The sequence below is a fragment of the Ascaphus truei genome, chromosome 3 (genome assembly GCF_040206685.1).
Source record: "Ascaphus truei isolate aAscTru1 chromosome 3, aAscTru1.hap1, whole genome shotgun sequence".
Classification (NCBI taxonomy): Eukaryota; Metazoa; Chordata; class Amphibia; order Anura; family Ascaphidae; genus Ascaphus; species Ascaphus truei.
The window spans coordinates 349,670,677-349,691,369 of record NC_134485.1 but is presented as its reverse complement, the minus strand read 5'-3'; the positions used below and the strand labels follow the sequence as shown (position 1 = coordinate 349,691,369).

Sequence of the window (20,693 nt, the reverse complement as noted above, 5' to 3'; positions counted from 1 at the left end):
AACGGAGTGGGATTTGCCCCTCACGGGTACTCAAAACATTAATTACACACGTATTAAACAGAACTGGCTTTACTATACATACCACTTATCACTCTATAACTGTCATAATCAATACTCTCGCCTATAGAAAGAATAACCCTTCTCCCACCACCGTGTACCCCCACACCATGTCCACAGTATAACCCATGTCCCGTGGTCAGTGCTGCCACTATGTGTGAGTACTCAGTTGGTGCACGTGTATAACGATACCTGCCCAGTGCGGCGGCACCTGGGCGTTCAAATATCTTTGCAAAGGATCCGACAACCTCCTGGGCAACGTCCGGTTCCACCAGCGCGATGCTCTGTCAGGGCAGTCCACCCTAATATATAGTCCTGCTCTCTCTGTGGAGTAGACCTGATACCAAGCCTCTTAGCGGGAAGCACAGGATCCGTTGTATCCCTTACTGTTACTGTATAACACTAAGGGGCAGGGTCCTTAACCTTGGGCCTGTCCCTGAAGCACAACAAACTATAATATGGCTCAGGGCCTAACTGGGGCCTCGGGGGCTGCTGACCTAATGCAGTGGGTCACAGACCCCTGCACTCACCTCCTACCTCTAGCTCTTCCTGGTCCTGTCTGACTAAAACGTGGGCTAGTGACAGCTTCCTATTTCCCTTCCTAGGAAATCCTGACACCTTATTGGTCCCTGGCATCAGGTGATGGGTCTCTCAGGCTCATGTGACCTGTAGTCCCTGCCAAGAGCCTTCTCCTATTCGCTGGGACTTCGCGCGCTTGTCACTGCGCATGCGCGACCTGTCTCAGTGCCCCATCCATCCTAATCTTTCTGCGCATGCGTGCGCAATCAAGATGGCGGTCCCCGCTAACTGGGTACGCCATGAGCTCCCACGACCGGCTCACCCCCGTCATGCAGCTCCACCACCCGCACGCCACCTCGCTCACGACCCCAACCCTTGCGGCCAACCGGCCGGTACGTCACTGACTCCGGTGGCACCCGCAACTGCCGCCAAGGTAAGGGGGGTAAAGAAAGCCCAAGGGGATTGGGGCTATAGAGGTAACACAGAATCACTGTGCAAAACCTAATATTGGAACCTGTGAAACTCCTCAGAGTCAAATGTACTCATCCCTTGTTTGGATATTTACCAGATTGGTTTTTGCAATGGTGTGGGTTTTGTTTTTCAAAATCAAAAGAAATTGATGAGTTATAATGACATGGGAAAAACAATAGCTGTCAAAATATAGCATTTAAATAGCAGTTTATTGTATAGATACAAGATACAGAACAATATGAACAATAACAGTAAGCAGTGGTTAGTACATTTGTACATACATTTGTATGCGTGTGCTGTACTACAGTTTCCCCTTTTGCCAGTTGAACAACATAAATTAAAACTTGCTGACATACAGTATACACAAAATGAGTTGTGCTTATTAAAGTATCTTATATCTGTCTATTAAAAGAAACTATTCCTCTGTGGGATGTCAAAATTGATCAAGGCATTGTATTGTTCAACCAGCTGTTGATTTTTGAATAACTGAGCACATTCATATTTTAATAAAGCACATTACACAAAATGTGTTTTGATGTTAATTACTTGAGTTATGTCCAGGTATGTTATTGCTGTATGAAGGGTATTAAAAAAGGTTTCTCTTGACCAGTTTCATATATGCTACCTTAACAGGCCTGAGTTAATGAAGTACAGTTCCAAAGGAAAAAAATCCACCCCAAAAGAAATACAATGAAACCCATATAAAGAAAACAGGAAAAAATATAGAGATAATCTCATAAATTACTGACTGCATCGTGACAGCATCAACAGACAGATTTGCTAGCTGTATCATTACTTTATAAAGACCGTTAATTTCAAAGAGCTCCATCCAAAATAACTGTGTTTTGTATAGCTAGTAAAATCTCATGCATTTTAACATTTATCGTGGCAATTAAAGTCTGGAGACTGTTGATGCAGACAGATTAGAAAACAGCTTTCGAGATTCTTTCATTTTAACAGCTTTGTCCATGTTTTCCTTTGGAGACACTGCCTGAGCTGAATCCCCCCTTATGGTGATTGCCAATTCCGCAGCTGTTTGTTCCAGTGGTGCAACTGACCACAGCTGAAATTGTAAAAGTGACATGAATGAGTGCAAGTTTTAACAAAATAATAAATAAGTACAATATCATGTTTCATTAGGATTTTTCTTGGAGAAACTTAATATTAGTTTTCAATTGTCTTACTCTTATCACAGTAAGAAAATGTGTTCCATGGTTTGAGAAGGAACATGCTTCTTCTGTAAAGTAGAAAGAATGTTGCTGTATTGTAGAGGTTCAAAGAATTTTGCAAGTTAAATAGTGTGCGTGGTCAACAGGGAAGTAGAATATGTTAAATAAAAATAAGCACAATACCACAGCATGGAACTAAAAAAAAGGACATTAAAGTAGAGGGCCACCTACAGCTTGTAAGGAAGCCTCAATACACATGTATGCGGATGACACAATCTTTTATCCACACAGCTCTAACCTCTCTGACCTTGGACACGTACTTCAATCTGACTTTTTGAGACTTGAAAATTGGATTTCCCAAAACAAACTGTTTCTAAACACTGACAAGACTGTAACAATTGTATTTGTTACAATGGCTATTTGTACCAAGGCTAAATTTCTAAAGCTTCCAATGAAGAAGCTTTAGATCCGAACCAACTCTATTACTATCATAGCCCCTGTTACTAGTTTCAAATATTTGGGCATATGGTTTGACTCCCATTTAACATTTGGGTTGCACATTGATGAAAGACAGCGCACAACTCTCTAGCATAAAATGTAAATTATATTGTGAAATATAAAAAGGGTGGTATTAAATGCACGTACAGAAATTCCAATAATTAAGACAGGGCATGTGTGGGGTACATGTTCCAACTGTAGCATACTACAGTCATGGTACAGCAAGCCGCCGCCATAGTCGTCCGAGTCACCAGCATCACCGGCTCCACTATAGTGCCCTGTAATAGAATGGCTCACATAGTGGGTCCTGAGCCCCAGAGTCACTAGTGTTGGACAATGTTCCATTTCATCAACCTAACTTTGTGGGTTCCCTGCTGGGGAGCCGTGCCCGCGTCTGCAGAGGATGCAGCTGTGGAACCAAGTTTGTTGAATGGTGCGCCATGATAACAGGATGCCCTCACCTACCTGGCTGAGACTCGGACGATGACGACGGTGGCTTGCTGTACCGTCACCAATTGTATGCTGCAGTGGTGACTCTACCCCAAACATGCCCTGTCTTAATTATTGGAATTTCTGTACGTGCAAAATTTAATACCACCCTTTTTTATTTCACAATATAATTTACATTTTACGCTAGAGAGTTGAATGCTTTCTTTTTTCTTTTTCTATATGTCATCGAAGATGTTGAACCATCTTCATTGATCAGCAGCAGACTCTCATAAATTGTTGTATAAGGTTATTTATATCGTTTACACAGTCACAGATTTGTAATCTGTTTAACCTGGGTGCACTTTATATTATTGTGAACACTATCACTTTCTATTTATGAGTCTCTTCAAGACTTTGCTATTTAAGCTTACACTTTTCAACACAATTTGGTGCACAGTTTTTTCTTGTATTTTGCACATTGATACCCTGACATCCAAAACCTCTGCCAAACTAGGTGTACTATATAGGAACTCATCCTCCCTAAGTCTTCTGGTCAGAAAGCGCATCACACAGCAGATTCTGATGCCAATTATAGACTATGGGGACATACTGCTGCGGCACAGTTTATTCGAGCATTTGCCCGTTCTGTGCCGCAGCAGTAGCCTGGCGCGCGCCCGAGTGTGACGGGCGCACGCCGAAGCAGCGGAAGAGCGCCCTCCGATCGGGGCGCTCTCCCTACCGCTGCCGGGTCCGCCGGGTCCCCCGGAACCCCCTGCCGCTGTCCCGCGATCGCGGGACACCAGGGCTCCCTCGGGGAGCCCCTGGACACGCGTGCAGGGGGCGCACGCTCCCGATGACGCGTGACCGCGCGTCTATGACGCGCGGCACGCCGAGGGGCGGCCACTAGCAAGCCGGGAGATTTCCCGGCTTGCGGTACCGACCACACTTCAATAAAGTGTGTCGGTAGTGTAGCATATGGCACGTCACCCCAAACTCACCTTGGCAAACTTGATACCCTCTACAACTTAATATGCCGCTTTGTCCTCCAATGTAATTACAACACACATCACTGCGAAATGCTCAAAGAACTCGATTGGATATCACTTTAGTCAATGCGCAAAGTTAATCTCTTCTATCTTGCCTTCAAATTCTTTCTGGGCAAGCTACCCGCCTATCTGAACAAGCTCCTCACCCCTACCACATGCAGCATTTATCATCTGAGATCTGACTCCAAAAGAATGTTCATGGTCCAAAGATTCAACAAAGTATCCGTCCGCTCCACCTTCTCTTACCGTTCGCCCTACAACTGGAACAGTCTACCGGAGACTCTCACAGCCACCACCAGTCTAAGTCCTTTCAAAACTAAAGCGGTTTTATAAAAGAAAGTCAGAAAAAAAAATGCCGGTGATCCCTGTGCACATGTGCAGAACCGAGGTCTCAGCACGCATGCGCAGAGCCGAGATCTCGGAACACATGCGCAGGGAAAGCAGGGTGTCCAGTCTGCTGCCTGTGGGCCTGCTCTCCCCCTCTCCCAACGTGGAATGAAGGGGAAGCGCCGTGGCGAGCCCGCACCCGCCAACCAAGCTCCCCCTGCGCCCGCCAACCCAGCTCTCCCTGAGCCCACCAACCCAACTGCGCCCACCAACCCAGCTCTCCCCACACCCACCTCCTGCCCCGGGTAGGGCTGGGGGGTTAATGCTCCCACGAAATTAGTCTGCCAGTATTGCTCCCCCCCTCTCAGCCTACCTCCAGCGCCCCCTGAGCCCACCTCCCACCCCAGGCAGCAGCAGCAGGGATCGGGGGCAAGAGGGGGGAAGTGCTTGGCGGGCAAGGAAGCAAGAAGCAGCAACCACCTGGTCAAGGTCAGTCGCCCACCCAGGCAGTCACTCAAAGCAACCACTCATGTACTCACACACTCACCCACCCAAGCAGTCAATCAGCCACTTTCTCAACCAACCGATCCACCCAGGCAGTCATTTACTCAAAGCAGTCACTCACGCACCCAGGCAGTCACTCACCCTCCCATTCACTCAGTCTCTCAGTCACCAACCCACTCAGTCTCCCACCCAGTCACTCATTCACCCACCCAGGCAGTCACTCAGTCACACACCCAGTCACTCAAAGCAGTCAGTCACCCAATGGCAGTCAGTCAGCCACCCAGGCAGTCAGTCAGACACCCAGGCAGTCAGTCAGTCACCCACACACCCACCATGGCTGCCAGTCAGTCAGTCATGCACCCACCCACCCTGGCAGTCAGTCAGTCAACCACCCACCTACTCAGTCACCAAGGGCAGTCAGTCACCCACCCAACCTGGCAGTCCTGCACCCACACAGTCAGTAACCCACACACCCAGGCAGTCACCCAGGCAGTCACTCACCCACCCAGGCAGTCAGTCACCCACCCAGTCACTCATTCACCCACCCAGGCAGTCACTCAGTCACACACCCAGTCACCCAAAGCAGTCAGTCAACCCTGGCAGTCAGTCAGTCACCCACCCACCCTGGCAGTCAGTCATGGCAGTCACTCACCTACCCAGTCATCCAGTCACCAACCCACTCAGTCACCCACCCACTCAGTCACCCACCCAGTCACTCAATCACCCACCCAGGCAGTCATACACCCAGTTACCAAATCACGCACCCACCCTAGCAGTCACCCAAAGGCAGTCAGTCACCCACCCACCCTGGCAGTCAGTCATGTTAGTCAGTCAGTCACCCAACCTGGCAGTCAGTCAATAACCCACACACCCACCATGGCTGTCATTCAGTCACCCACCCAGCCTGTCAGTAAGTCAACCACCCACCCTGGCAGTCAGTCAGTCACCCACCCCAGTTACAGTGAATGTTCAGTGAGCAGTGAGCAGTGAATGTTCCCACAGAATTAGCCTGCCAGTCTCGTTCCCACCCCCTCAGCCTACTTCCCGCACCCCATGAGCCCACCTCCCACTCCAGGCAGCACCTGCGGGGATTGGGGGCAAGGGGGAAAGCATCTGGCGGGCAAGGAAGCAGCAGCCACCCGATCAAGGTCAGTCCCCTACCCAGGCAGTCACTCAAAGGCAATCACTCACTCATGTACTCAAGGCAATCACTCACCCACCCACCCAGGCAGTCACTCACCTACCCAGTCATTCAGTCACCAACCCACTCACTCACCCACCCACCCAGTCACTCAATCACACACACAGTCACTCAGTCATACACCCAGTTACCCACCCATCAACCCACCCTAGCAGTTATTCACAGGCAGTCAGTCAGTCACCCACCCACCCTGGTAGTCAGTTACCCACCCAACCTGGCAGTCAGTCACCCACCAACCCTGGCAGTCAGACACCCACCCACTCAGGTAGTTAGTCACCCACACACCCTGACAGTCAGTCAGTCACCCACCCTGGCAGTCAGTTAATCACCCACACACCCACCATGGCTGGCAGTCAGTCAGTCAACCACCCACCCTGGAAGTCAGTCAGTCAACCACCCACCCTGGCAGTCAGTCACCCACCAACCCACCCACCCTGGCAGTCAGTCACGGCAGACAGTCACACCAGACAGTCACACACCCACCCAGTCAGTCACCCACACAGGCAGTCACCCACCCACCCAGACAGTCACACTCCCATCCAGTCAGTCAGTCACCCATCCAGGCAATCAGTCACCCACCCAGGCAGTCAGTCACCATCCCATACTGAATCCCCCCTGGGCCTTTTGTCACATTGGATTTAGCATTGAGTATCCTTGTCTTTTGTTGAAAATATAAAAATAAACAGATTGCATTGTAATATTTTTTTCTGTATTACAATAAGAAGAAAACAGTTAAGTAAAAGTTGTGTGCTAAAAAAATTTTTCCCTGGTAGGTGCGCTATAAGTTGGGGGTGGGGGGGCGGCTCCTTTCATTTGTCCTGGGCCTCATGATTTCTGTTAGTGGCGCTGTCCAGGACTTACTTGAAAACAAGAGGTAACTCTCAATGTATTACTTCCTGGTAAAATATTTTATAAATAAATACACTTATTATTAGTAGAGCTTAACTATCAAGCTTAACTATCATAGCCAGTCCCACTAAACATATTAATATTTTTTGGTGCCAGGTTCACTGAGCTCTATCTGGCACCTACAATTAATATGTGCTATTATTTTGTAATGTATTATTGCATCTTTTTTTCATCTGTCATTTTTGTTTTTTGTTTTTCAAAAGTTGTAAATGTATTCTGAAATAAATACCAATTTCATTACTTACAGATGCTAACAGAGCCCTGACCTTCACCCATCCTAAAAAACAAAAACAAAGTAAAATTAGTTCAATATCATTAAACTTTTGTGCTATGTATATTGAGTAAGTGAACTTTTCCATAATTATACATTTTTGCATACATATTTACATTTCTTTTCAATATGTAAATATTTTCATAAAGTAATTCAGCATGCAAACTTTCTGCATTTTTATAAAACATGAATTTCATAACAGCCAACACAAGATGATATCCAATGTGGGCCTCTTATTCTCACCTGGACTCTTCTCCCTCCAGCAGCTTCCTGTAGGTGGCGATCTCAATATCCAGAGCCAGCTTGACATTCATCAGCTCCTGGTATTCACGGAGCTGGCGAGCCATGTCCTGCTTAGCTTTCTGCAGAGCATCCTCCAGCTCAGACAGTTTACACTTGGCATCTCTGACGGCCATCTCCCCACGTTCTTCAGCCTCAGATATGGCAGCTTCCAATTTAGCACGCTGGTAAGACCAGGAAAGATATCATACAGTAACTAAAAGACTTTCCGCATGCATTCTTAATAAAATGACCGACAGCCTTTGAGAAATGTATCACATTTAATTTAGCCTTTTAATGGAAAGAAGATGCAATAAATTATCATGTAAACAATCATACCAGGAATTGTACATGACTAATTATAATCAAATGCTTAAAATGAAAGAAATAAAGCCATGGTGCAAATATGCAATCTCCTGTATTACAATTGAATTCATTTTGTTCTCCACTTTTATCAAATAAGAAGAAATGGTTATTCTGGTGTAAAACAAAAGTGCAGAAGAAACTTCTAGGTACTTAATGTTTTCTACGTATAACAAAAGTGGTCATTACTTTGGCAGTTTTAGATGTTATTTTAGCTGCCAACAACTTCTGGGCAGTAGACAGAAGAGTAAATGGCACAGTCATTGCTACTTCCCAGTGCTTGAAATACATATGCTAAAAACAGAAAATGTTCAACTAAATTTCCATATATCAATAATAGCTATTTTTACCAAATTTTTTTTACAAAGTAGTTGCTCAGAGGGACGCTTCTTTTAAGCCTTTGTGATATTAGTTTATAAATTAAATCTGATAACATAACAGATATATTAAAATGGGGAATCAGAGCTGAGCATGGAGCTCCCTCTGCAGGGCTGGAAAATTATTTGGTTGAGAACTTCAGTCTCCCATTTGGACTATAAGCAAAGAAAATACATAGGTAATTGTAATGGGCATACCTGTCACAAAATAGATTACATTTAACATACAGTATTCTAGTTAATCCCTGCTAAGGGTAATTCATTTTCTGAAAAGCACCCTTGTTTTAGAGAGAACTTTATGGTATAACATATTTGACTGCTTAATATCACATACAGTATCAAGTGTACCATGGAAGCATATTATTTAGACATGTACCTAAGAGATACAATGCAGAGTACTTATTGCTAATTGTTTAACTGCCATGAAATGGATAATTACATAGAAATAGAGATACTTCTGCCAAGTAAAAAAAAAATTGTGACTTTAATATTAATCACAAACAGTCAAACAACATTAATTTGGTTTTAGGCATTCCCTCTTTAATATTTTGAATATTTTTTCAGGTTCATCTAACATGTAAGTCTTTGAACTGGGAATCAGGCAGTTGACTCATGATTTGAGCTTGACAAATGACATCCCTTGCCATATAAGTCTCACACTGTAGCTACTGTACTGTGATGACAAATGGTTCATAGGCTGAGTGTGACAAGTACAATATACTGTATCATTGTGACTAATGCTTATAACAACTTTGTTGTATTATAAAGAATGTGAATCTCGCTCTTACAAAGCTTTTCCACCCTTTGCCTTGTCTCTCAACCCGTTCTACCCCTTCCGTACTATTTTGTTCTTTAAAGAAAATGTGTAACTACTGTGAGAAGATACAAATTTAACATTGCTGAAAACTTATGCTATGCTAACTAAACTTTCCTTAGGCTGCGCTTATATTGCCGTTACCGGCGACAGCGATGCGATGGCGACTGTGACATCACACAGCAGTCGCTAGAAAAATCTAATTGACTTGACTTCCAGCGAGGCACAGTCAGGTTTTGTAAATGTACTTGGTAATAAAGTACAGTATATAAGTAAGTAAGTAAATATATATATATATATATATATATATATATATATATATATATATATATATATACACATATATATATCAAATAAAAAGATCACTTGTGAGCACATTCACATGTCATAGCCAGGTCTGCAAACCTGCCTTTCACCATTATCCCCAGCATACAGTGCTTCCACTGCAGCAAGGGATTCTGGGAAATTACATGCAAATGAGCACACAATGTGTCACCTTTTGTCTTTTCATTTGCATGTCATCTGAATGTGCTCACAAGTGATCTTTGTATTTGCTATATGCAATACGGTGGAGGTTTCTTGTTGCCTTTTTCACCCACCATAACTTAAAACGTCTATCTATCTAATCTATCTAATCTATCTCTATATAAATTTATATATATATATATATATATATATATATATATATATATATATTTATATATATATATATATATATAAAAAAAAAAAAATTTATGGTGGGTGAAAAGGTGACTAAAAACCCACCATAACTTAAAGCTTTGCATCTCATCCCAGGCTATGTTTAAAAGCTGTGTTTAAAGCATCATGCATTGGCTTAAGGGTTTAACAATGTAATGTGGTCTTGAGACAAAAGGTGGCACAGTGTGCTCATTTGCATGTCATTTCGCTGAATCCCTTGCTGCAGTGGAAGCACTGTATACTAGGTGATAATGGTGAAAAGCGGGCTTGCAGACCTGTGTAAGACATGTGAATGTGCTCACAAGTTATATATATATATTTATTTATTTAAGTTATGGTGGGTGAAAAAGGCGACAGAAAACCTCCACCGTTAGCATATAGCCAATAAAGAATATCACTTGTGAGCACGTTCACATGTCTTAGATAGGTCTGCAACCCTGTCTTTCAACCATTATCACCTCGCATACAGTGCTCCCACTGCAGCAAGGGATTCTGGGAAATGACATGCAAATGAGCACACAATGTGTCACCTTTTGCCTGGAATATCCATTTACATGGAGCCCATTTAAGCTGATGTATTGCCGTTCACACAGCTTTTAAACACAGCATGGGACTAGCAAAGCAAGTCTAAACCACTCACAGACATGTTTCAACCTTGATGGGTATCATCAGTGTGAGGTTGGTTTATACCCATCAATGTTGAAACATGTCTGTGAGTGGTTTAAACTTGCTTTGCTAGTCCCAGTGGTGGCGTCATCATGCAGCGGGGAGCGAACGTGACGACGGAAGCCCAGCCTGCTGCGGATACCCAACGGTCTAGCACTGGAGGTGTTCTCCTTCATATGTAAGCAGTAATACAATCCTCTGCACCGTGTACTTACTAAGTTGTCCTTCTGTGGGTTTTGAATTGAGAATTCATCATTGTGCATAGACTGGGTCTACAGATCCCATGTGATCTTTTTTTATTAATTCATGTATTTTATGTGATATTGTTATTTTGAGTAAATTTATAAAGCTTTGGAATATTGACTGATGGTTCTTTTCTCTTTTGCGCTTTCTTTTTGTGTATATGTTCCGTTTTGACCCCGCTGATCACGGGACAGTGTGAGCAGCAGAGGGATAAAGACATCTTTTCTTTTTTGTAGAAAATTGGTTCATTTACGTACAGCAGTGTTTTTTTCACTTTTACAAATCTGAATTGATTTTACCTGCTCTTTCACGCTCTCTATTTCTCCCTTGAGTCTCTGAATCAGTCGGTTGAGTTCAGCAATCTCATGTTTAGTGTTGTTCAGATCATCTCCATGTCTGCCTGCAGTCATGCACAGTTCATCATACTGCAGAGAAGAAAGTAAAATAATAGCAGAGATAAACAATACACAGATATAGCCAGGGTTATTTCTTCCGCTTGTGTGTTATAATGGCTTATTCTGGGATCTTCTGTCATTGCTATCATTGAATCATATGGACACTCTGTGATATTCTACATTGTAGGCTAAAGCTGTAAAATTCAGGGCATTACTGACATCCCTGTTCTCTGATTGGTCAGAATTTTTTGCAGCTTGCAATGTGTTTATTTCCGATCAGCCAATCAGCTTTCAGAACAGCTTTGAGACAGGGCAGGGGATTGGTCAGAACACAGGAACAGCACTGAGACAGGGCAGGTTATTGGTCAGGAAGTATCAGCCATGGGTTAACTCCTCCCCCTCACTCGTAAACAGGAGCTGACTTAGAAGATTCAGTTGAATTGGGGGGTGGGGGGGAGGTGTCAGCAGCAGTGTTTATGGGTGTAGCAGCAGCAGTGTGTGTGTATGGTGTGCTGTGCTGTTGTGTTGTATGTGTGTGTAGCAGCAGCATAGTTTGTGTGTAGCAGCAGTTTGTGTGTGTGTGTAGAGGTGCTGTGTTGTGTGTAGAGCTGGTGTGTGTGTGTGTGTGGGTGTGTGTGTGTGTGTGTGTGTGTGTGTGTGTGTGTGTGTGTGTGTGTGTGTATAGAGCTCCAGTGTGTGTGTGTGTGTGTAGCAGTAGTTTGTGTGTGTAGAGCTGCTGTGTTGTTTGTAGAGCTGCTGTGTGTGTGTAGAGGTCATGTGTGTGTGTTTGTGTGTGTAGAGCTGCAGTGTGTGTGTGTGTGTTTCAGTGTCAGCAGCAGTGTTTATGGTGTAGCAGCAGCAGTGTGTGTGGTGTGCTGTGCTGTTGTGTTGTATGTGTGTGTAGCAGAAGACAGTGTGTGTGTAGAGCTTCTCTGTGTGTGTGTAGAGGTGCTGTGTGTGTGTGTGTGTGTGTGTGTGTGTGTACAGAGGGGGCGGCAGTGTGTGAATATAGCTAGCTGCAGTGTAAGCGTATATAGAGGTGGTTTAATGTATTTACCAATTTATTTTAATAAAAAAAATCTTTAAAAGTATACAAAAGTGTCTATTATTTATGAAGAAAGCCTAAATTTAGCCTATAATAGTAATAATCCCCTCAGAACAGGGCATTACTGGCCAATAATGCCCTGGCTGGGTTAAAGTCCATTGGCTTCGCCTCGGGCCTTCAACTCTTCCTGCCAGGGCATTATTGGCCAGTAATGCCCTGTTCTGAGGGGATTATTACTTAATTATAATGCAATATCCTGCGTTATCAGTAGGTACAATAAAGCTGTCAACATCTGTGTATATATATATATATATATATATATATATATATATATATATATATATATATATATATATATATATATATATAATTATTATTTTTTACTAATTGTGTAAAATGTTAGTTAACAAATTAAAAAATGCATTCCATATAATTATACTACTTCTGTAATAAAGCCCGGAGAAAAATCATTTGGAGAATTAAGATGAGTGTACCATAATATGGTTAATTTCCTGCACTGAAGCAGGTTTGTGTATTAGACTGTCCCTGTTGATTAGTTTAGACCTGTGTGATTCTGTCTGCAATAGACTCACCCTTGATTGGTACGTCGCCTCTGCTTCAGCTCTACTCCTGTTAGCAACATCCTCATATTGAGATCTGACCCCCGCAATGATGCCGTCCAGATCCAGGTCTCGGCTGTTATCCATGGAAACAATGACTGATGTATCTGAGATCTGAGACTGAAGCTGAGATATTTCCTACCAGAAAAACAAACAGTAGACGTATGTATTCTGTGGTTGCAATATACTCGCCCTATTACTTTGTAAGAACATCTTTCAAACACCTACTCTTTTTACAATATTGTTTTTCTAAAAATGTTACAACAATTAAAGAACCCCCCAAATTGTTAGTAAATTTGTTAGTAACGTTTTTAAACAGACGAGTTTATTTGTTCTTTAGCTCTTTGTACAATTTAGTGTCATTGTACTATAGTTAATATGTTAATTGACACAAGATGTCTTTTAAAAAGAATGGTCTTAAGCTTGTATATAAAAGATAACTAGATTTTTACCTCATCAAATAGAGTTCGCAGGAAGTTGATCTCATCAGTTAAGGAGTCCACCTTTGCTTCCAGTTCGGCTTTGTTCAGAAAAGCAGCATCCACATCCTACAGGGAAGATATGCTTATTTAATTGGATGCAGGCCATGAAATTTGTCTCTATATATTTTTTCTGTTCTAAGATTATCATTACAGAATGTGAATTACATACCCTCTTAAGCCCAACAAACTCATTCTCTGCAGCTGTGCGTCTGTTGATCTCTTCTTCATATCTGTTTTGTTAGATATGAAAGTGTTTTATTATAGGGCATTATGTGGAATATGTTTTTTCTAATAAATACAGTATATGACACATTTTGCATGATTTAATTAATAAATTAATAAATTCAAAATTATGCACTTTCTCTTGAATTCTTCAACTTCTTCCTCCGTATTCTTTCTTTCTGCTTCAAGGCGAACTCTCTCACATCCCAGATTCTCCAGCTGTCTCCTGAGATTGCTGATATAAGCCTCAAAGAGAGGTTCAATTGGACTTTTTGCAGGTTTTTTGTTCTGTAACAGATCCCACTTGGTCTCAAGCATTTTATTCTGTTGCTCTAAAAATCGCACCTAGAACAGATAAAAAAAAAAAACAAATTAAACAATTGCACTGTGTACATTTTTTTACAATTCTTTACATGATTATTTAATCATACAATAATCATTATCTTCAAATGAAGATGACTGTCTTTTTAAGTGACACTCTCTACTGTACACATACAGATGAAAAAAAACATTTAGAAGGTATGTAAAATCTCTTACACAAATGGATTTTTTTCTTAATCATTTGTCACATTGTACATTTCTCTCCGTAGTAAAATAATCTGGAGCTGTATTTGCATTTAAAGTTAAACTACTTTTGTATATTTCACTGGAAATCTTGATACTAATAGATGGTTTAAATTGTTTTCAATTTTGTCAAATTCTTTGCATTTTAAAGGGAGTTTTTTTCAGAAATGCTGATCTCCGAAGTGTATGGGAATATTTTTTGTAATGTATTCACATTTTAGAATTTGGCTATTTTGTACAGTACTATTTATGCTAAAAATATCTGAACATAAAGGTGTATATACAGTACTAGAGATAATGTTTACAAATATAAATCTTCTATAGAATTTGTGAGAATAAGAAACAACTTTTATGCTACAGTGTACATTCCTTTGGTGTTAATTTTCCTATTCTTTTTGACTGATGTTTTGTCCCAGCATTGTAGTCTTACCTTGTCAATGAAGGACGCAAACTTGTTATTGAGACCCTTGATTTGGTCTTTCTCATCTGTCCTCACTCTTTGGATGTTTGGGTCAATCTCCAAGTTGAGTGGGGCCAGGAGACTTTGGTTCACAGTAACATTGGTGATGCCTGCAGAGCAAGATGATCCCCCAAATCCATAGCCAAATCCACCAAAACCATGTCCACTACCATATCCTCCATATCCATGTCCACTTCCCACTGGTCGACAACTTCCAACTGACATCTTATGTCCACCTGATCCATGACTGTAGACACTTTTGCTTCCAAAACAAGGTGAAGCTTTGTGACCCATGGATACTTTCTTTGAAGTGAATGGGCTCCCACAATGTTTGCTCATAGATGGTAAACAAGCAGAGGATGCACTGAAATGTTTGTGCCCAGAGCCAGAGTTGCCATGACTAGATTGATGAGACATGTTTCTTCTATAAGAATCAGAAGGCCAAAATATTATTGGAGCTTATTGTGGAGCAAGTTTTGAGTGAGTTAACAGAAAAGATTTAACCTTTTTATATTCACATAGCAGTGGGTTTGGCTACTTTGATGTATACTAAGACCCTGTAATTGGATTGTTGACTTTATTAAATTGCAATCTTCCTAGGTTAATAGAATAAAAAGCAGCAACACACCTACAATATTAGTAAAGATGAAAAGCACTTATAGCCAGTGAGTTTTATCCTATCAAAGAGTACTTGTGAACTTCTGATTTACAATTATAGATGTGAGTTATACCAAAAGTCATTACTTCCATATTGGTCAGCTTATAATTTGAAAAGTAGGAAATAGTTATGTTTACTATATCCTGCGGTAGCACTTACTTATTTTTTTCTCTTTATCAGAAAATATTTTATTGTCATTTTTTTATAACCACTATAATCCAAGTATCTCATAACATAGCAAATGAAGTACCCAGAGGTGCTTGAAGAAAATAGAATTCCTTTGTAGGTGCACCACAGTTTGAGTAATGTGAATTTAAAAGTAATCTTTAATTAGTAATAGTTAAATAATGAGCATCCACAATCCTAACAATAAACTAAATAATTAATAAAAAGCTAAGGATCACTTGATGTTCACCTCAGTCTAGAACTAGGTAGTGGAAATAATAATCCCATCTAGACAGACAAATATATACTTTAATAAAATTAGTATAAGTACCTTAATGTATACCTGTTTATACCTATGAAGCGATGTTCTCAAATGCTTTTAATACATTTGACAGAACTGCCCAATAGCAGTTTTCTTTCTATTAGTTCAAACAATAGCACATGTACCTTAAATGTGGTATGCAGGGACTATTTAAACAAGCGTTGTCAATTATATCTTAGAGAGTGCAACCAACACCATTGATTGTAATTATATCTGCACGCACACCTGGACTAACACCTGTGTCTATACTAATAACCCATGTGTCCACTCTCTCTTCTTTCAACATATTGCTCTTATCAGAAAAAAATAAGTATGACATCTTTAGACAGATATATTGTGTAGAGTATTATCAAAAGCACATAAAGTAGGACAGAAAATAAGCCTGTCACGGGAGGGCAGGCCAAATACACATTTATATTTAAGGGATCAGTCACAAGGCAAAACAGGCAGTAAAATAAATTGCGGTTTATTCGGACAAGACTTCGGAAACACACAGAAAGACTAGAAACAGCTAGTCTGCCTGCAGCCCATATCCAAGTGGCCCATTATAAGTGGCATGACTACTGAACAACTGAAGTTTAAAAGGAAGTTCAAAAGAAGTGAGGAAGAAGTGGACACCCCACCTGGCCCTGATTCCTGCATTTGAACTACGCTGGAAAGGAGGATATCATCAATACCAGACTGCATCATTACTGCTGTGATGCTGCCTTTACCATTTATATTTGCTGTGACTTCACTTCTTCTCAAATTATGCACTTCTTTTTACCAGCCTCAGTATGTCTCTAACTCCATTCATATATCTCCATCTCTCCTTCCTTCACCACTTCTATGTTCACATGAACTCCTTTCTTACCTGCGTCCTCTGACACCACACAGCTATAACCCCTGCACTAAAAAACACCCCTACAAATCATCCTCACACATCCTCTTTCTATCCATGCTTCTCCTCCTTGCTTCTGGGGATATCTCTCCCAATCCTGGTCCCTGTCTTATTCCTACATGCGCTCGTCCTCGCCTGCCAACTACAACCTCTACTCCTTCTGGTGTCAACCCCTCCAACCTCATACCCATCCCATGCCACCCTCCCTCCTCTCTCCCTTTCTCCTGTGCCCTTTGGAATGCTCGCTCCCTCTCTAACAAGTTCCTCTCTGTGCATGACTTCTTTCTCTCTCACTCCCTGCTTCTCTTTGCTATAACTGAGACCTGGCTCACTCAGTCTGACTCTGCTCTGGAATCTGCCCTCTCCTACGGTGGCCTTTCCTTCTCCCACACTCCGCACACTGATGGCAGGGGTGGAGGCGTGGGGCTCCTGCTCTCCTCTCTCTGTCGTTACCGAACCCTTCCTATTCCTCCCTCTCTTGCTTTTCCCTCCTTTGAGGCTCACACTGTCCAGATTTTCTCTCCTCTCCCTGTTCATGTGGCGGTCATCTATCGCCCACCTACCTCTACTCATCCCCCTTCTGCCTTTCTCTCTCACTTTGAATCCTGGCTCTCTTTCTTCCTCTCCTCAGACTCCCCTGTTCTTCTCCTTGGAGACTTCAATTGCCACATTGATAACCCCTCTCTCCCTTGGGCTTCCCGCTTTCTTTCTCTGACCTCTTCTTTTGGCCTTCAACAGTGGACTGCAGCCAGCACCCACAAGGATGGCCACTACTTAGACCTGGTTTTCACTAAGAACTTCTCTCTCACCAATTTCTCCATTTCCCATTTTCCTCTCTCTGACCATCATCTCATCTCATTTTCTCTATCTCGCTTCTCCCCTTCTCCACCTCCATCTACACCCCGGTTCTGCAGAAACCTGCGCTCTATTCACTTACCTGACTTTGAGTCCACTTTACGCTCCTCCCTCTCCTCTCTCAGCTCTGCTACAGACCCCGACAACCTGGTCAGGAACTACAACTCTGTCTTGTCCTCCTCTCTTGATCTACATGCCCCACTTTCTCTCTGCAGCACTCACCCTTCTAACCCTAGACCCTGGCTAAATTCCCACACACGCATGCTGCGTTCCTCCACTCATTCCTCTGAACGCCTCTGGAGGAAGTCTCACACTCTCGCAGACTTCCTTCACTACAAATTTATGCTATCCTGTTTCAACTCTGCCCTCTCGCAAGCTAAACAAGCCTACTTTTTTGCACTAATCAACATGCACAAGTCTAACCCACGCCGACTGTTCTCTGTCTTTGATACTCTACTCAAACCACCCTCAGCTGCCTCTCCTTCCTCCATCTCCGCTCAGGACTTTGCTGACTATTTTAAGGAAAAGGTGGAATCCATACGTCAGAACATCCCCTCTGTTTCTTCTTCCCATCCTACACCTCTTCCAAACTCTCCTCCTGCCTTCCTTGACTCTTTTTCCAATGTCTCAGAGGAGGATGTGTCGCTGTTGATCGCCACTTCTCCCTCTACCACTTGCCCTCTTGACCCCATTCCCTCCCATCTCCTAAAACCTCTTGCTCCTACTATAATCCCTACGCTCACACACATTTGTAACTCCTCCCACCTTTCCATCCTCCTTCAAACATGCAACAGTCATACCATTACTCAAAAACAGCAAGCTTGACCCTAAATGTCTTTCTAACTATCAACCTGTCTCCCTCCTGCCTTTTGCCTCTAAACTCCTTGAACGTCTTGTATTCTCTCGCTTGCTCCATTTTCTCAACACCTATTTTCTCCTAGACCCTTTACAATCTGGCTTCCGCACTGCTCACTCCACGGAAACAGCCCTCACTAAAATAACTGACGACCTCTATGCTGCCAAAGACAGAGGTCATTACACTCTGCTCATATTACTCGACCTCTCTGCAGCATTTGACACTGTGGTCCACCCTCTTCTCCTTCACATTCTCCATACTCTTGGTATTCGGAACAAAGCTCTATCCTGGATTTCATCCTACCTCTCCCATCGTACTTTCAGTGTCTCTTCTGCTAACACCTCCTCCTCCTCCTCTATTGATCTCTCTGTGGGGGTACCCCAGGGCTCTGTCCTGGGACCTCTTCTCTTTTCTCTGTACACACTCTCTCTAGGTGACCTAATAACATCTTTTGGGTTTAAAAATCACCTCTATGCTGACGACACACAAATATACTTTTCAACACCTGACCTTACACCTGCTATACAGACCAAAGTTTCTGAATGTCTCTCTGCTATATCATCCTGGATGGCCCTCCGTCGCCTTAAACTCAACATGGCTAAAACAGAGCTCCTCATACTTCCTCCCAAACCTGGCCCTACTACCTCCTTCCACATTACTGTTGGAACTACGATCATCCACCCAGTAGCCCAAGCACGCTGCCTAGGAGTCACACTCGACTCCTCTCTCACATTCGCCCCTCACATTTAAAACATTTCTAAAACTTGTCGCTTTTTCCTCCGCAATATAACAAAGATACGCCCTTTCCTCTGTTGCTCGACTGCTAAAACTCTGACTCAGGCCCTCATTCTCTCCCGTCTTGATTACTGTAACCTCCTGCTGTCCGGCCTTCCTGCCTCTCACCTGTCTCCCCTACAATCTATCCTAAATGCTGCTGCCAGAATCACTCTACTCTTTCCTAGATCTGTCTCAGCATCTCCCCTCCTGAAATCCCTCTCCTGGCTTCCAATCAAATCCCACATCTCACACTTCATTCTTCTCTTCACTTTTAAAGCTTTACACTCTTCTGCCCCTCCTTACATCTCAGCCCTAATTTCTCGCTATGCACCACCCCGACTCTTGCGTTCTGCTCAAGGACGTCTTCTTTCTACCCCCTTTTTATCTAAAGCCCTCTCCCGCCTTAAACCTTTTTCACTGACTGCCCCACACCTCTGGAATGCCCTTCCCCTCAGTACCCGACTAGCACCCTCTCTATCCACCTTTAAGACCCACCTTAAGACACACTTGCTTAAAGAAGCATACGAATAGCACTGTGAACATTCTGAACACATGATACATGAAGCTTGGCCCCCTGCAGACACACTTACCAGAACTCCCTCCTACTGTCTCTGTACGTTCTCCCTACCTACCAATTAGATTGTAAGCTCCTCGGGGCAGGGACTCCTCTTCCTTAATGTTATGTTTGTCTAAAGCACTTATTCCCATGATCTGTTATTTATATTATCTGTTATTTATTCGATTACCACATGTATTACTACTGTGAAGCGCTATGTACATTAATGGCGCTATATAAATAAAGACATACAATACAATACAATACAATACATAATTTATCCCAGGACATAACAATATATATTAAATATATGTGTCAATGTGTGAAATGACAGACAGAAAACATGTCTAAATATTCTATAAGAATTTGGGAATGATGCCAAATCTGTAATGTACCTTAAACGTGGTACGAAGGGATTATAAGTACAGGTCATCTTATAAATATACTGTATCCCAGAGGCTACCGATAATATCGTTTGTCTTTTCTCATTAGGGGTTTATGGTGCACCTTTATATGCACATATATCTGGGTCAATAGACATTTACTATGAATAGTACTGAAAATCACAGTAACAGCTAAGTTGCTATTTACTTACCTCTTGTTGAACACACTGCTCTGTGCTGCCACAGAGAAAAAGCATGAAGACACTTTTCTACGGATACATATTATTAAGTTTTATCAACAGTGTTAAGTACACAATCTAACCTAGGAGAAAGCAATATGCACTAAATTACAAGTGCTACTGTTTGAAATAATTGAAAGAAAACTGCTATTGGGCAGTTCTGTCAAATATATTAAAAGCATTTGAGAACATCACTTCATAGTAAAATAGGTATACATTAAGGTACTTATACTAATTTTATTAAAGTATACATTTGTCTGGTCTAGACAGGTTTAGACTGAGGTGAACACCAAGTGATCCTTAGCTTTTTAGGATTGTGGACGCTCATTTTTTAACTATTACTAATTCAAGATTACTTTTAAATTAAATTCA

The 20,693-nt window shown here is 42.3% G+C and overlaps 1 protein-coding gene across 1 annotated transcript; it reads right to left on the bottom strand.

Annotated features, from left to right (window-relative positions):
* Window positions 1-1,254: 1,254 nt before the first annotated feature.
* Window positions 1,255-15,094, bottom strand: LOC142490073 (keratin, type II cytoskeletal cochleal-like). Its single transcript, XM_075591865.1, has 9 exons — window positions 14,601-15,094; window positions 13,743-13,951; window positions 13,554-13,614; window positions 13,355-13,450; window positions 12,876-13,040; window positions 11,142-11,267; window positions 7,645-7,865; window positions 7,376-7,407; window positions 1,255-2,110 (listed from the first exon to the last, which is right to left on the bottom strand). The coding sequence occupies exons 1-9, from the start codon at window positions 15,045-15,047 to the stop codon at window positions 2,001-2,003; spliced, it is 1,467 nt and encodes a 488-aa protein (XP_075447980.1). The 5' UTR covers window positions 15,048-15,094; the 3' UTR covers window positions 1,255-2,000.
* Window positions 15,095-20,693: the final 5,599 nt, after the last annotated feature.

Coding starts and splice junctions, on each gene's coding strand:
- LOC142490073 (XM_075591865.1), bottom strand. CDS start 15,047: ATGTCTCATCAATCTAGTCATGGCAACTCTGGCTCTGGGCACAAACAT. Junction 13,952..14,600: donor TTGCGTCCTTCATTGACAAG/GTAAGACTACAA, acceptor TATCTGTTCTAG/GTGCGATTTTTAGAGCAACA. Junction 2,111..7,375: donor TCAGGGCTCTGTTAGCATCT/GTAAGTAATGAA, acceptor TTACAATTTCAG/CTGTGGTCAGTTGCACCACT.